This window comes from Hemitrygon akajei, chromosome 1, assembly GCF_048418815.1.
Source record: "Hemitrygon akajei chromosome 1, sHemAka1.3, whole genome shotgun sequence".
Taxonomy (NCBI): Eukaryota; Metazoa; Chordata; class Chondrichthyes; order Myliobatiformes; family Dasyatidae; genus Hemitrygon; species Hemitrygon akajei.
In genome coordinates this window covers 215,849,017-215,863,725 of record NC_133124.1, presented here as the reverse complement: position 1 = coordinate 215,863,725, position 14,709 = coordinate 215,849,017, and the positions used below count along the sequence as shown (strand labels likewise).

Below are 14,709 nucleotides of genomic sequence, written 5' to 3'. Positions count from 1 at the left end.
AAACAGTGTGATGTTTCAGGCTGAAACCCTTCTTTGGAACTGAGAAGGAAGGGGTAGATGCCAGAATAAAAAGGTGGAGGGAGGGGAAGGCAGATAGCTGGAAGGTGAGAGGTGAGGCCAGGTGGGTTGGAAAAGTCATGGACTGGAGAAGAAATTAAGAGTCGGAGGGCAGCAGAGAGATTTCAGAGGGAGAGCAGTGAGAGGGTTTTGCTGAGCTCCCATCAAAGAGAAGATTTAAGCTTCTTCAAGGTAGGTACACCTCGAAGAGACTGCAGATCATGAATCTTTATCTTTATATACCTGATATTACTAGTTCTAGAGCAGCCCATTACAATTACATTTTATTTAGTGCTTGTTTTTATTTTCTACCTTCCTTGGCATTTATTCAAGATTCAAAATTCAAAAACTTTATTGTCATTCTAACCGTACATCAACTCTGCAGGGCAGAATGAGACAGCGTTTCCCAGGAGCAGTGCAATCATAACATAACAAACACAACACTAAATAATAAACATAACAATAAATAGTAAAACACAACAGCTACATGTCAGTTAAAAACAAGTTATAAGTGTCCAGTACAAGTTAAAAGTGTCCAAATCAGAGTCAGGTAGAGCAGCTATTTAGCAGTTTGACTGCCTGTGGGAGGAAGCTGTTTAGTAGCCTTTATCAGTTCCTTTTTAAATGATTATATTAGTTCAATTATGGGTGTGAATGCCATGAAAATCTTTTTTTGTGGCAGCAGCAACAACACACTTCAAACATGACAAACACAAGTTAATATAATTATACATAGTTTATCTGTCTTAGTTTCCATTTTTGACAAGACAATACAGGTTTGAGAGATTTTGCTGTCTGCTCGCTATGCAGAACCTACTCTCTCCTTGGGATTATAGTGGCTGTGAAGAGAAGAGCCATCAGGACTGTCACAGAGGCTGCTGAACGAGCCTCCAGATGGCTAAGCATCAAGAGGAATGACCCGTGGATCAATACTGCTGGGACACAAGCCCAGGCCTGATCAACCCTGGCTGGATTGCCTGGGTGAGAGAGTTTGATGTTGAGAGACTTGATACATCCGATGACCCCAGGTTGCACCATTGAAGATGTAGCCCAACACATCCTGGAATGTATCTCAGCATCATAATGTTTCCTTTATCTTCCTCCTTTGTTGCTGGTGCAAAATCCTGAGGGTATTAAGCAATTTAGTGTTACTGAATTTCTCTGTTGTGTTGGTGCTAAATCATTTTCATTCTTTTGCAGGTTTAACTCGCATCCTTAAGGGCCGTGGGGAGATGGTGAAGAATCGCATGGTGGACTGGGCCTTAGCAGAGTACATGGCCTTTGGATCCTTGCTTAACGAAGGCATTCACATCCGCTTGAGTGGACAGGATGTGGAAAGAGGAACATTTAGGTAATAATCAAAGTGAGATGCATCTAATATGCCACTCCCTGATGTTATGTTTGTCTTTCTGCAAACCAATCACAGGTCACGAGCCACTTTACATGCTCAAAATATAGCATATGTGTGCCACAATGTGTTTTGCATTCTGAACCATTTCAACAAAACAGTTTGTTCCTACTAACCTGAAAATCAGGCTTTTCTGAAATCTAGCAAAATATTCTTTCTTTTAATGCAGCCATTTCTTCTTTGTTGTCATTGCTCTCTGCACTTGTGGCGCATCTGGCGGCAACCTTGCCGTTTCTTTAGCATTTTGTTCATTTTTTTTCTACGAGGCCGAGTTGCTAGCTCAACTCTCAACACAGCAGGGGTGGAAAATGTGCAAGGAGCCTGCCAGATTCGAACCTGGGACCACTTGAAGTCCAGTGGTCTTTATCACTACGCCACTGGCTGCCTAGCAGCCATTCATTGGTTCATTTTTAACCTATATTTGAATTAATTTTAAAGTCCTGAGCTTGTGCAAAGTAATTTTAGTGATTAGTGATTCTTGTTTGTGAGCTGCTAATTTACCTAAAAAACACTTGGGGAGAGATTTGATTTAATTGCTTAATGTCAGTGCAAACGCAAGATGGTGTAGTTAATTTTCTTTACATATTAATGAATGCCCTACCAGAGTTATTTAACAAACACTGGTTTTGGCTCATCATATGCCTCTGCCCTCATGTGCTTACCCTCTACCTCCAATGCCTTCATCCAGATCCTCTGCTTTGGTGGTGGAATGGCCATAAGTGGCTTGCCCTCCTGTAGCCCAGGAATGGAAACCATCATTGAATACAGAACAGTAAAGTACCGGAACAGACACTTTGGCCCACTGTGCCTATGCCAAACATAATGCCAGTCTCATTAATCCCATCTGCCTGCCAATGGTCTGTACTCCTTCATTCCCTGGCTCTGTACATATCTGAATGTCTTTTAAGTGGTGCTATTTGTATCTGATTCCACCACCTCTCTTAGCAGTCAATCACTTTCTGCATGTGTAAAAAAAACTGGCCTCACATGTCTCTTTAAACTATCCCCCATCTTGTTTAAATATTTACCTTTTAGTATTTGACTTTAACACCAGGTGCGGGTGGGGGGGACCCTGATGATCAGATTGGGATGTATTTATCACACTCACACGTATATCGAAACCTACAGTGAAATGTGTCAATTGCATTAACAACCAATACAATACGTGCTGGGGGCAGCCCGCAGGTATTGCCACATATTCCAACCCCAGTGTAGCGTGCCTTCAATGTTCAACTCAACAATAAAACACAAGCAGCAACAGAACAAAAGAAAGCAACAACAGCAAAGCAAGACTCTTTCCTACACACACAGAAACACCGCCTACCCTCCAGGACAGGCTGCCTCAGACTCTCAAACACTGGGCCTCCAAACCTCCAGTCTCTGGTTCCATGAAGTCAAGACCCATTGGCCAGAGCCCCCAAGTCTGTAAGTCTCTGCGAGTCGGTGTCCAAATCTGAGTTTGCTAGAGACTGAAGACAGCCTGTCCTGTGTACGTGTGTGGGTGGGAGGGAGGGAGGAATGGGACTTGCTTGTTGTATTCGATGTTGCTCTGCTGAGCATCGTATTGGCGTCAAAATGTCTGACAACACTTCTAGGCTGCCCCCGGCATATTCATTGGATGTGTTGGTTGTTAACACCAATGGCATATTTCACCGTATGTTTTGATGTACACGAGATAAATAATCTTGAATCTTGGCCTGGACTTGAAGACTGAACTTCCAGGCTTTCTACCTCCAGACGTGCCAACTACGGTCTTTGATCTTGTGCCCAGCATGCAGACCTGCCTTTTGGTTACTGAGGGCTTTATCGTGCAATTCTATCAAAATCCAGTCATACTGCAGCCAGAAGTTCTCCCTCATTCTGCCACTAAGCACATCTCCATAAAATGAAAATCTGTTTGACGAAGCCAGCATTCATAAAACAACATTGATTCTTAAACTTATAACATGGCTAGGCAAGTCTTGAGTAACGTATTTCATCAAAAGCTGATGTCAGCTTACTGACATGCAGCCTCCTGGTATCCTGTTTCGAAAAGCACAGATGTTATATTCACCAGCTTCCATTCTGCTGGGACTAAAGAGTCAAGGCAGAAAACATAACTAATGCTCCCAATATCTCTGCAGATGCTGCGTTTAAAACGCTGAATGTGGGTGATTAGGCTCAGTGGATTCATGCCATTCTCATTTTCATCTGTTCAACAGCATTGTCATATGACCCTTAGTTTCTCAATATTTCCGGTGCACTTATTGAGCTTTATATAGCAAATCAACATTTATTTTAAGACTTAAGTTTCTGTAAATTCATCATTATGATTTCTCCTCTCTTGGGGATACACAAATTTATTGTTACTATTTCCCTTTGTGCATAGTTATAGAAGCTCAAGCAAACTTTTGTTATATTTCTGGTAGTTTACGTTTATTTTCTAAGGAGTGGCTTTATTTATCACTGCCCGCCAAGTGTCACCACTTGGTGTGACCACATAGCATGCCCGCAACTCACTAACACTCCCTCCGCCCTCTCAAACCATTCCATTTAAACATCCAGTCTACACAGTTCTTTAACAATAAGTGGTCTGAAGTGAAGATTGAAATGACATGCTTGGGCATACACAGTAAAGTGTTGAACTATAAACTCACAACGTAGTCACTCATAATTAGATTTTTTTGGTTATCTGACATTTAAGCAAACATTCAGTTTAAAGTCATTGTAACAACAACCTGCTGGAGGAGTACAGCAGATCGAGCAGCATTTGCAGTGGGGAGAAGAATTATTGAAGTTTCAGCTGTGGGCTGAGGGTGGAGAGGGGGAATGGGTGTGGAGTGTAGTGACCCAAGGTGATTGGTGGGCCAACGGAGTGATATGGAAGGGTGACGGGAGATCAGGCAGATTGAGATAGAGATCAGACCAGATAGGAGAGGTGGAGACGTGATTTGGAGGCATTTGAAACAAAGAAGAAGATGGAGGGTTTGGGGAAGGTGAAGTTGGAGACAGCTGCTAAAGGGTGAGACACAGGAACACAAAGAGCTAGCTGTGCTGGAATCTGATTAGGAAGATAATGGGAACTGTTAAAGCGGGAGAAGAAAGGCAGGAGAAATGAAACTTTGTGGGTGAACAGGAAACATCAAAAGTCCATTTCCCTCCACAGATGCTGCCTGACTCATTGATTTCCTCCAGTGTTTTGTGAGTTGCTCAAGGAACCAAAATGAGATTGGGTGGGGCAGTCACTGTAATGTGATTGAGAGAGAAATGTTGTGATAAACCATTCTCTAATGGTCTCAATGATCTGCCATCTCTTCTGGGGTATCCTGTGTTACACATGTTTTATTGATATCAGCTCCAATACTAATGGAACAATTATGTTTGTCTCTCTCAGCCATCGGCATCACGTGCTGCACGACCAAAACGTGGATAAAAAGACCTGTATTCCCATGAACCACCTTTGGCCCAACCAGGCTCCGTACACCGTGTGTAACAGCTCACTCTCCGAGTACGGAGTGTTGGGTAGGACACTTCACTTGTTTATGATAAAGTCTCTCCAAACTTGCTGAGTCATTCAGTGTGACTGTGATGAGGGAATGGAATAATTCTGTGTACCAATCTGATATTCTGCAAATCAATGGGAACAAAAACACAATGGGAGACAGGTGGCTTGCTTCAGAATCAGGTTTAATATCACCAGCATATGATGCAAAATTTGTTGTTAGATGACAGCAGTACAATGCAATACAAATAAGCAGTGAAGTTATGTTCATGGGCTCCATGTCCATTCAGGCATCGGATGGCAGAAGGGAAGAAGCTGTTCCTTGAGTGTGTGCCTTAGGGCTTCTGTACCTCCTTCCTGATGGTAACAATGTGAAGAGGACATGTCCTGGGTGAAAGGTTCTTAATGATGGATGCCGACTTTTGAGGCAACACTTCTTGCAGATGTCATGGATACTGGGGAGGCCAGTGCCCATAATGGAACTGACTGAGTTTACAACTCTGCAGCTTTTTCCAATCCTATGCAGTAGCTCCCCACCACCACACCCCCCCCCCCATGTCAGACAGTGATAATGCTCTCCACAGTATATCTGTAGAAATTTGCAAGTGTTTTAGGTGACATACCAAATCTCCTCAAATTCCGAATGAAATATTGCCACTTTCATCTAATGTGTCTGTAACTGAGAGCAATACCTTGACCTGCTGTCAAAGCACAGACTTGAATTATCGCTTGGCATTCAAGTGGAGTTAAACGGTGGATATTTGCCAGGTTTTCTCTCCCAGACTTCTACAACCTTTGATCCTCTCCAATGGGTGGCTCTTTCGGGAAGCTGATCAGATCTCCACAACGCAAAAACGGGCCCTTTGTCCCAACTAGATCTCGCCAAGCATCAAACACCAATATCCACTCATCCCATTTTCCCATCACCCCCTTTTCATACTTGCATACCAAACACAATTTACAGCCTCCAGGTGCTCCCGTTTCCTCCAAGACCCAACTAGGTTAATTGGTCACATGGATGTAATTGTCAGTCAAGGGTTTGTTGGGCTGGAAGGGTATGTCACTGTGCTGTACCTGTAAATAAGTGAACAGTAAATTAAGCCCCAGCCATACAGTCACAGGAACGGCATGCAAGCTCCACACAGACAGCATCAGAAGTTAGGATTCAACCCAGGTCGCTGGAGCTCGAAGGCAGCATCTCTACCAGCAACACTAGTGTGATTTCCCTAGCCTATATGTCAGAATCTCCCCTTGCAAAATCAATAAATCATTGATATGATTGTGGTATATATTATACAGAAAGATGCCATAAAAGGGTCATCAATATCATGAAGGATCCCACTCACCCTGTTCATGGATGTCCCACTCCCATCAGGGAGGAGGCTATGTAGCATCCACACCAGAGCCACCAGACTCAAAACCCATTACTTTTCCCAAGCAGTAAGGATAGTCAAGACCTCCACCCAGTAACCCACCCCTCCCCAGCCCTTAGCCACCACTAATTTACCATGTCCTGTCGAGGTCACCTTGTGTACAGACACTGCCACAACTAGTATCACTTTATGGACGTACAATCAATCTATGTATATAAGCTAACTTATGTTTTGTGAAGTTGTTATTACTGGGTTCTTTTATTTATTTTTTTGTGCTGCATTGGATCCAGAGTAACAATTATTTTGTTGTTCTTTACACTTGTGAAATTACATTGAACAATCTTGAATCTTGAACAGTTGGTGTCTCAGGAAATCTTCATTGCTTTAATCTTTCCTTTCTACAGGTTTTGAACTGGGTTTTGCGATGGCCAGTCCAAATGCCCTGGTCCTGTGGGAGGCCCAGTTTGGTGACTTCCACAACACTGCACAATGCATCATTGATCAGTTCCTCAGCCCAGGTCAGGCTAAGTGGGTACGACAGAATGGCATAGTCCTATTGCTTCCACATGGCATGGAGGGCATGGTAAGACTTGTTGGATCCCGATGAATATATGATCCAAAGTACATTTAATATCAGAGTATGTATGCAGTATACAACCCTGAGATTCTTCCTCCCCACAGACAGCCACAAAACAAGGAAACACCATGGAACCTATTCAAAGAAAACATCAAACACCAACGCGCAAAAAAAAGAACAAATCGTGCATATGGGAAAAAAGAGTGAAAAACACACAATATAAAACATCAAAATGCAGAGTCCTTGAAACAGTCTAGGAATGTTCAGTTTAGAGTCATGAAGTCATAGAAAAGTACTGTACAGAACAGAATTTGGCCCTTCTGCCCATTTAGTCCATGCTAAAACCTTTTAAACTACTTTCTCCCATTCGACCTGCTCTGGGACCATAGCCCTCCATACCCCTACCATCCAGGTACCTATCCAGACTTTGCTTAAACTTTGAAATTGAGCTTGCATGCACCATTTGTGCTGGCAGCTCATTCCACACTCTCATGGCCCTCTGAGTGACGGCATGTCCCCTCATGTTCCCTTTAAACTTCTCACCTTTCACCCTTAACCCATGATCCACCCAACCTCAGAAAAGGCCTGTTTGCATTTCCCTTATCTATACTCCACGTAATTTTGAATACTTCCATCAAATCTCATCTCAATCTAATATGTTCTAAGGAATAAAGTCCTAACCTATTCAATCTTTTAGTTCAGTTTGATGTTTCTTCTGAAATCAAGGATGAGGCATAAAACTTGTTACTCCTCTCTCTCTCTCCCCCTCTCCCTCTCCCCCTCTCCCTCTCCCCCTCTCCCTCTCCCCCTCTCCCTCTCCCCCTCTCCCTCTCCCTCTCCCTCTCCCCCTCTCCCTCTCCCTCTCCCCCTCTCCCTCTCCCCCTCTCCCTCTCCCCCTCTCCCTCTCCCCCTCTCCCTCTCCCCCTCTCCCTCTCCCCCTCTCCCTCTCTCTCTTTCCCCCACACCCCCCACCCACCTGGTTCCCTCTGTCCCTCATCAGATAGCTACCTACCTGGGTTCTTCCAGCAGGTTATTTTCTAGTCCCAGTTATCAAGTTTAGAAATGGTTTATTCTTGCATCATCGAGCACTCTGGCTTGCAGTGTGAGTACTAATATTCTGAATGTTGGCAGCCACTTTTGATGTGGGAACAACAGTGTTTAAGTTGGTTTAAATGAGGAATTATAAAATTTTATCACCTAAAGTTAGAAAACTTCAGAGTGCTATTAATATAAAACAGCTGGTAGAAAGCACGACTGATGATTTGCTTAAAAATCTCACTTCTTCGCATTTGTCACTTTTAGCTGAGTGAGAAAGGAAACTGCAGTTCTGATGCTCTTTGAAAAAGGAATTCAGTTTCCTGAAACAACCAGTAAGCTCACATAGAGCTAAAAACTGCTGCATTTTAAGATTATGTTTCCAAATTCTCATGCTCATCCAGGATGAAAAAGAAACAAATTATTTTGGGGTTAAAACGCAGTCAAGTCCCACAGTACCTCGATACTGCCCATGGGACTGAACTATATTTGAGAAAGATTTGTTTATGGAAACATTCGTACCGGAATGTAACTGGGGATATATTCAGCTTCATTAACACCGACAGCAACCTGGGTTCAGTTCCCATGGCTGACTGTAAGGAATTTGTATGTTAACCTCATGACTCTGCGGATTTTTCCAGGTGCCCCAGTTTCCTCCTAGAGGATCGTGAATCCAAGGAATTCATTGCCATGGATGGTGCAGAGTCTAATAGGTTCTTAATTTGTAAAGGTGCCAAAGGTTATGGAGAGAAGACAGGAGGATGGGGTTGAGGGGGAAGATAATTCAGTCATAATAGAATAGCAGAACAGACTTGATGGGCTGAATGGCCTATTTCTGTTCCTACGTGGGGCTGCATAGGCCCTTTGGGTCTGAAGAGTCTCTGCATCTCTAAATAAATAAAAGTCATCAGGTTTTAAGTAACCGGTCTATGTAGCATTGTTAAAATAGTCCTGGTTTAGCTGTTCAGCGCACTGAGGCCTGGTGTTTATCTTGTATTTTAGTACCATTACAATCAGAGCTGTAGAGTTTCTTCATCAGGTGAAATATTTAAGGAGAAGGTAAGTCTTCACTCAGAGGGTGGTGAGAGCGTGGAACAAGCTGCCAGCACAGTAGTGGATATAGGTCGATTTCAGCGTTTGGATAGGTATATGGATGGGAGGGGTATGGAGGACTTATGGTCCAGTTGCAGGTCGATGGGGCTTGGCAGATTAATAGCTCAACACAGATGGGTCAAATGGCCTTGTCCTGTGCTCTATTGTTCTATGATCTATCTCAACCACTTGTTGATCTCTGTTACACGCAGTCATTCAGTGAAAGATGAGCATTTGTGTGGCATTTTATAATGAGTAATTTGAGACCTTTCTCATGGATACAGGGACCTGAACATTCCTCTGCAAGACCAGAACGATTCCTGCAGATGTGCAACGATGACCCTGATGTTGTTCCAGTAAGTGTCTGGCCATGGCAGATTGCAAGCAGCCTGTGTATTTGAGTAAAGAGCTCCTGGTTATCGTGGGAATCCACTAACCTCAGTCTGTTACTCTACTCCAGAAACTTACTGAAGATTTTGTGGTGCGGCAGCTGTACGACACTAACTGGATAGTTGTGAACTGCTCCACGCCAGCAAACTACTTCCACGTACTGAGGAGACAAATACTACTTCCCTTCAGGAAACCGGTCAGTACATCCTCATCTGCTTTTCCTGCCCACTGACCCTAAGACATAGGAGCAGAATTCGGCCATTTATTCCATCACGTCTCCTCCACAACTCATTGTTCCTCTCAACCCCATTCCCTTGCCTTTTCCCTGTAACCTTTGATACCCTTAATAATTAACATGCCCACTTCTGCTTTAAATATGTCCAATGACTTGACTCCCACAGCCATCTGTGGCAATGAATTCCACATGCACCAGCCTCTAGCTCAGGGGTTCCAGTCAAGGATCAGAGGGCACAGCCTCAGAATTGAAGAACATCCCTTTAGAACAGAGACGAGGAGGGATTTCTTTAGCTAGAGCAGGGTTCCTAACCCTTTTTATGGCATGGAACAATGGGGACCCCCAATTCTTCCGACTATTGAATCACCCTCTCCACAGCCACTTTATCCAGGCCTTTCAATATTCAGTAGGTTTCAATGAAATTCCACCCCCCCCCCCCCCATTCTTTCTAAATTCTAATTTGTACAGGTTCAGAGCCAGCAAACGCTCCTTATGTGTTAACTTCGGGATCATTCTTGAAAACCTCTGGGTCCTCTCCAGTGCTAACACATCCTTTCTCAGATAAGAGACCTAAAACTGCTCACAATATTTTCCCATCTGGCTCACCATAAAACTGCTCACCATAAGTCCCATCTGGCTAATGCTTTATAAAGCCTCAGCAATACATCCTTGCTCATTCTTGGTGTTTTGTTCCTCAGCCAAAGAGACAGTCAAGCTGTGTCTGCCTGATTTGGCCTTTTCTCACTTTTATTTTTAAATCGCCTTATTGGTTCAGAAGCAGCTTCGCTTTTTCCCCTGCACTGGCACAAGACTGGACCCAAAGCATAGAATAGGAATAATACTAAGAAAAGCAATACTTCTCTATTATTTTAACATCTGCCAAATGAGCAAAGTTTTTAGACCAAATGTAGCATTTATAAATAACTAAGAAATAAGTCATTCTTCTCAGGATAATCGACCACATTTGGGAATCTCTCTGAGGTGAACCTCTGTTTTCAATTATCCAACCACAGTCAGAGACTCTCACTCTGGGTGGAGGGAGAGAACAGTTTTTGTTGGAATTCAGTGAAGCAAGCCAGTACACAAGCCAGGGCAGTACAATATGGAGACAAGCTGTTGTCCACGTAGCAGGCTCCCCCTCTCCACAAAGCTGATGAATCCAAAGAAATGGCAGAGACCGAATCAGTTTAGCATCAGCAGCGTCGCAGGGTTGCCAGTCAGCATTGAACTGGAGCCTTGGGAACTCCCACTGTGGACTTTTCCTCCGGGTTTACTCCTGAAGCTTTCTCATGAATGGGTAAAGCAGCAAGGCAGTGGAGGTTTGGGATTAGAGATGATCATGCCTGTTAAAGCAGACAAGCCTGGCTGCTGTTAGGCTGGACCCTCAGTGGGACAGGTTGTTGACCCTCGATGTGGACATAATGAGCAACCACGTGTGTGGACCAACACTGTGTAAAGTGAACTGAGTATGACAACAAAATCAAGGAACAAAATATACAAAGATTAAAGAAAAGTTAAAGGTTTGTCACATACAGATCAAGACATGCAGTGAAATGTGTGGAGTGGAAAAGAAGCTGTATCTAAAATGTTGAGATAAAGAGAGAAGATTAGATTTATTTGTCACATGTACACCAAAACATACAGTGAAAGGTATCATTTGTGTCAGTGACTATCACTGAGTATGTGCTGTGGGCAGCCCGCAAGTGTCATTGTGCTTCCAGCGCCAACATAGCATGCATAAACCTCACTAATCCTAACCCATATGTCTTTAAATATGGAAGGAAACCGTAGCACCAGAGGAACAGTGGGAATTGAACCCCTGTCACTGGCACTGTAACAGCATTACACTAACCACTACGTTAGCCAATGAGTGATGTAGTGGCATCAGCACTGGACTCCCCCCTTCTCCTCCCCTCTTGCCTTTACAACACAGAAAAAAGCCATTTGGGCCATTGGCTTTGTGCTGGCTCCCTGCAAAGCAATCCCATCAGTCCTATTCCCTCTACCCTTTGGTGCTCTTTGAGACTTACAACTCAATCTATCTCCCATACTGATCAACATCCACTTGATTCTTGTTCCCAATTAAATAGCACATAAAACAGCACAAGCCCCTCAGCCCACAAAGTTATGCCAACCATTTAACCTACTCTTAAAATTAACCTAAGCCCTTCCTTTCCACATAACTCTCCATTTTTTTCCCTCCATGTGCCTATCTAACAGTCTGTTAATTGTCCATAATATATCTGCCTCTACCACCACCCTGACAGGATGTTCCATGCACCCCCCCCCCCCCCGCCCCATAACCTTAGTTTAAAAAAAACCTCCCTCTATACTTCCCTTCTTTAAGTGTGGTCTAACCAGAGTTTTACAGAGCTGCAATGTTACCTCATGGCTCTTGGATTCAATCCTTGGATAAATGAAAGGCAAATGCCTTGTCCACCCTATCAACTTGTGCTGCAGCTTTGAGTGATCTATGACATGGACTTCAAGATCCCTCTGTTTCTCCGCACTGGTCAGAGCCCTGCCATTAACTGTTTTCTGTCTTCATGTTCAACAGTCCAGCGCGAATTGCTTCACAATTTTCAGGACTGAACTCCATCTACTGACACTAAGAACTAACTTACAGCAGCAAATTAACTTTCCAGCACAACTTTAGTATGTGGAAGAAACTGGAACCCACACTGTCACAGGGAGAGCATGCAAACTCCACGCAGACAGCACCAGTTGAATCCTAATGCTTTTGCAATCTGAAGGGTCTACGGAAGTTAAGAATGAGGCATAAAATAATTGCTTACAATCATTTTGCTAAGTGTTACTGGTGCAGGGAAGATGGAAGGAGAAGCATGGAGGAAAGAGAACAAAGCAAGAGAGAAGGGAGAGCAGGCAAGGAAAGAGTTGGGGAGGAGGGTGGGGAAGTGACAACTAAAGAGAGCGAACTGAAGTGGTCTAGTCATCTTATACCAGACTACTGACAGCAGTATTCATTAAATTTCCATTCATAACAGTTAGCCAATTAAATAGCCAGATTGAAGACATTTAACACCCACCACTGAAACCAAGGAGTTTCCAAAAAGATACAGAGGCTGCTGTAACTCACTGAACAAATACATGTTTATACATTCAGAGGCCTCTTTATTAGGTACGCCTTACATCTGCTTGTTCATGGAAATATCTAATCAGCCAATTATGTGGCAACAACTCGATGCCTAAAAGCATGCAGACATGGAATAATTAAAAGAAACATCTAGTGAGCAGCAGTTCTGTGGGTGAAAATGTCTGGTTAATGAGAGAGGTCAGAGGAGAGTGGCCAGACTGGTTCAAGCTGACAGGAAGGTGACAGTAACTCAAATAGCCGCACGTTACAACAGTGGTTTGCAGAAGAGCATCTCTGAATGCACAACACCTCGAACCTTGAAGTGGATTAGGAGGTACCTAATAAAATGGTCATCAAATGTATATTTCTAGCATAATTTCCCTACTCTCGTGTTCTGTGCCTTGACTGATAGATTCAGTAATTCTGGGCACAGCGTTAGCCATTTCATCTTCTGTCCTGCTGCCTTTGGGGAACCATGGACAACCACTCCTAGAGGCTGCTCTATCTTTACATGCTAATGATCCTGTATTCCCTTCCCTTGCTCTGCCTTCATAATCAGAAAATATACAACATGGAAGGAGGCCATTTTGATGCATCATATCTATGCTGAAAAGAAGCCTGCCTCACCTTCCAGTGCAGGATCTTGACTCCAGCAGACTCAAATGGAGAAGCATAAGAAAGCTGAACTACAAAATAAATTCTACAACCCAACCCAGCACACCCGCGGTCAGGATTGAACCCGCATCCCGGAGCTGTGAGGCAGTGACAATAGCTACTGCACACAGTTTATTCTTAGCCACTATTCACAGGAAACTAATGTGTGTGTGTTTGTTTCTTCCTTCATTTGCAGCTGATCATCTTCACTCCCAAATCACTGCTTCGACATCCGGATGCCAAATCCAGTTTTGACGACATGCTGCCAGGTGTGTTGTGTGTAACCCAGAAAGTGACTGACATTTGGGGGGGGGGGGGGGGGTGTTTATGTTCACTCCCAGTAACTCTCTAAAATCAGATCGACACGTCAAATGCTGGAGGAACTCGGCAGGTCCGGCAGCATCTGTGGAGGGGAATAAGCAGTCGATGTTTCTTTTCAAGACCCTTCATTAGGACTGGAAAGGAAGGGGTAAGAAGCCAAAATAAGGAGGAGTACAAGCTGGAAAGTGATGGGTGAGACAGGTTGGGGGAGGGGGGTGAAGGAGGAGCTGGGAGGTGATGGGTGGAAAAGGTAAAGAGCAGCAGAAGAAGGAATCTGACAGGAGAGGAGAGTTGTCCATGGGTGAAGGGGAAGGAGGGGAACCACCTTTTCCTGCCCCTCCCTTCCTATTCTGGCTTCTGCTCCCTTCCTTTCCAGTCCTGATGAAGGATCTTGGCCTGAAATATTGACTTTATTTGCCCCCATAGATGCTGTCTGACCTGTGTTCCTCCAGCATTGTAGGTGTGTTGCTCTGGATTTCCAGCATTGGAACTGATTTAAAAATGTGGTAAAAATTAAACTGTAGTCCTGGTCCCCATGTTTGGTTCCAGAGGTTCCTGGAAGAGCAGGACGAAAGTAGATACAGTAGAGCCCTGTGTTCAGCATCCATCATAAAGGACACCCGCCATCCTGATTCTAGTAGTCACAAGGAGACAGAATAATTGAAGCAGGAGTGGACGTCAGGCCCTACGAATCTCCTCTTCTCTGTCATGGATGATCTATGCTGCTCTCAACTCCTTCTGTGCCATTTCTCCATTCCCCTCTGCTTCTCAATGTCCATCCACCTCCATGTCCAGTGGTCCAGCTTCTACCACCCACTGGGGCTAAGGATTCCAGAGATTCAGCACACTCTGCGAGAACAAACATAAAAATCACCCGTTCCTAATCTTGTACTTAAGTCTGGCAACAACAGTGGACAGGATTAAATGGTCACTGTTTCGGGACGAGATCCTTCAAGTGGACCTGATGAAGGGTCTTCGTCTGAAGCGTTGAC

The 14,709-nt window shown here is 44.0% G+C and overlaps 1 protein-coding gene across 4 annotated transcripts in view; it reads left to right on the top strand.

Moving 5' to 3' along the window:
* The window catches only part of LOC140735645 (2-oxoglutarate dehydrogenase complex component E1), a 120,912-nt gene that overhangs the window by 96,581 nt on the left and 9,622 nt on the right, over positions 1-14,709 (top strand). For all 4 annotated transcript variants that reach the window (XM_073060952.1, XM_073060933.1, XM_073060961.1 and 1 more), the window contains 6 exons: positions 1,258-1,408; positions 4,839-4,966; positions 6,724-6,902; positions 9,308-9,379; positions 9,484-9,609; positions 13,593-13,665. In XM_073060952.1, the coding sequence (XP_072917053.1) occupies positions 1,258-1,408; positions 4,839-4,966; positions 6,724-6,902; positions 9,308-9,379; positions 9,484-9,609; positions 13,593-13,665 (729 nt within the window). The remainder of the gene's footprint in view (positions 1-1,257; positions 1,409-4,838; positions 4,967-6,723; positions 6,903-9,307; positions 9,380-9,483; positions 9,610-13,592; positions 13,666-14,709) is intronic.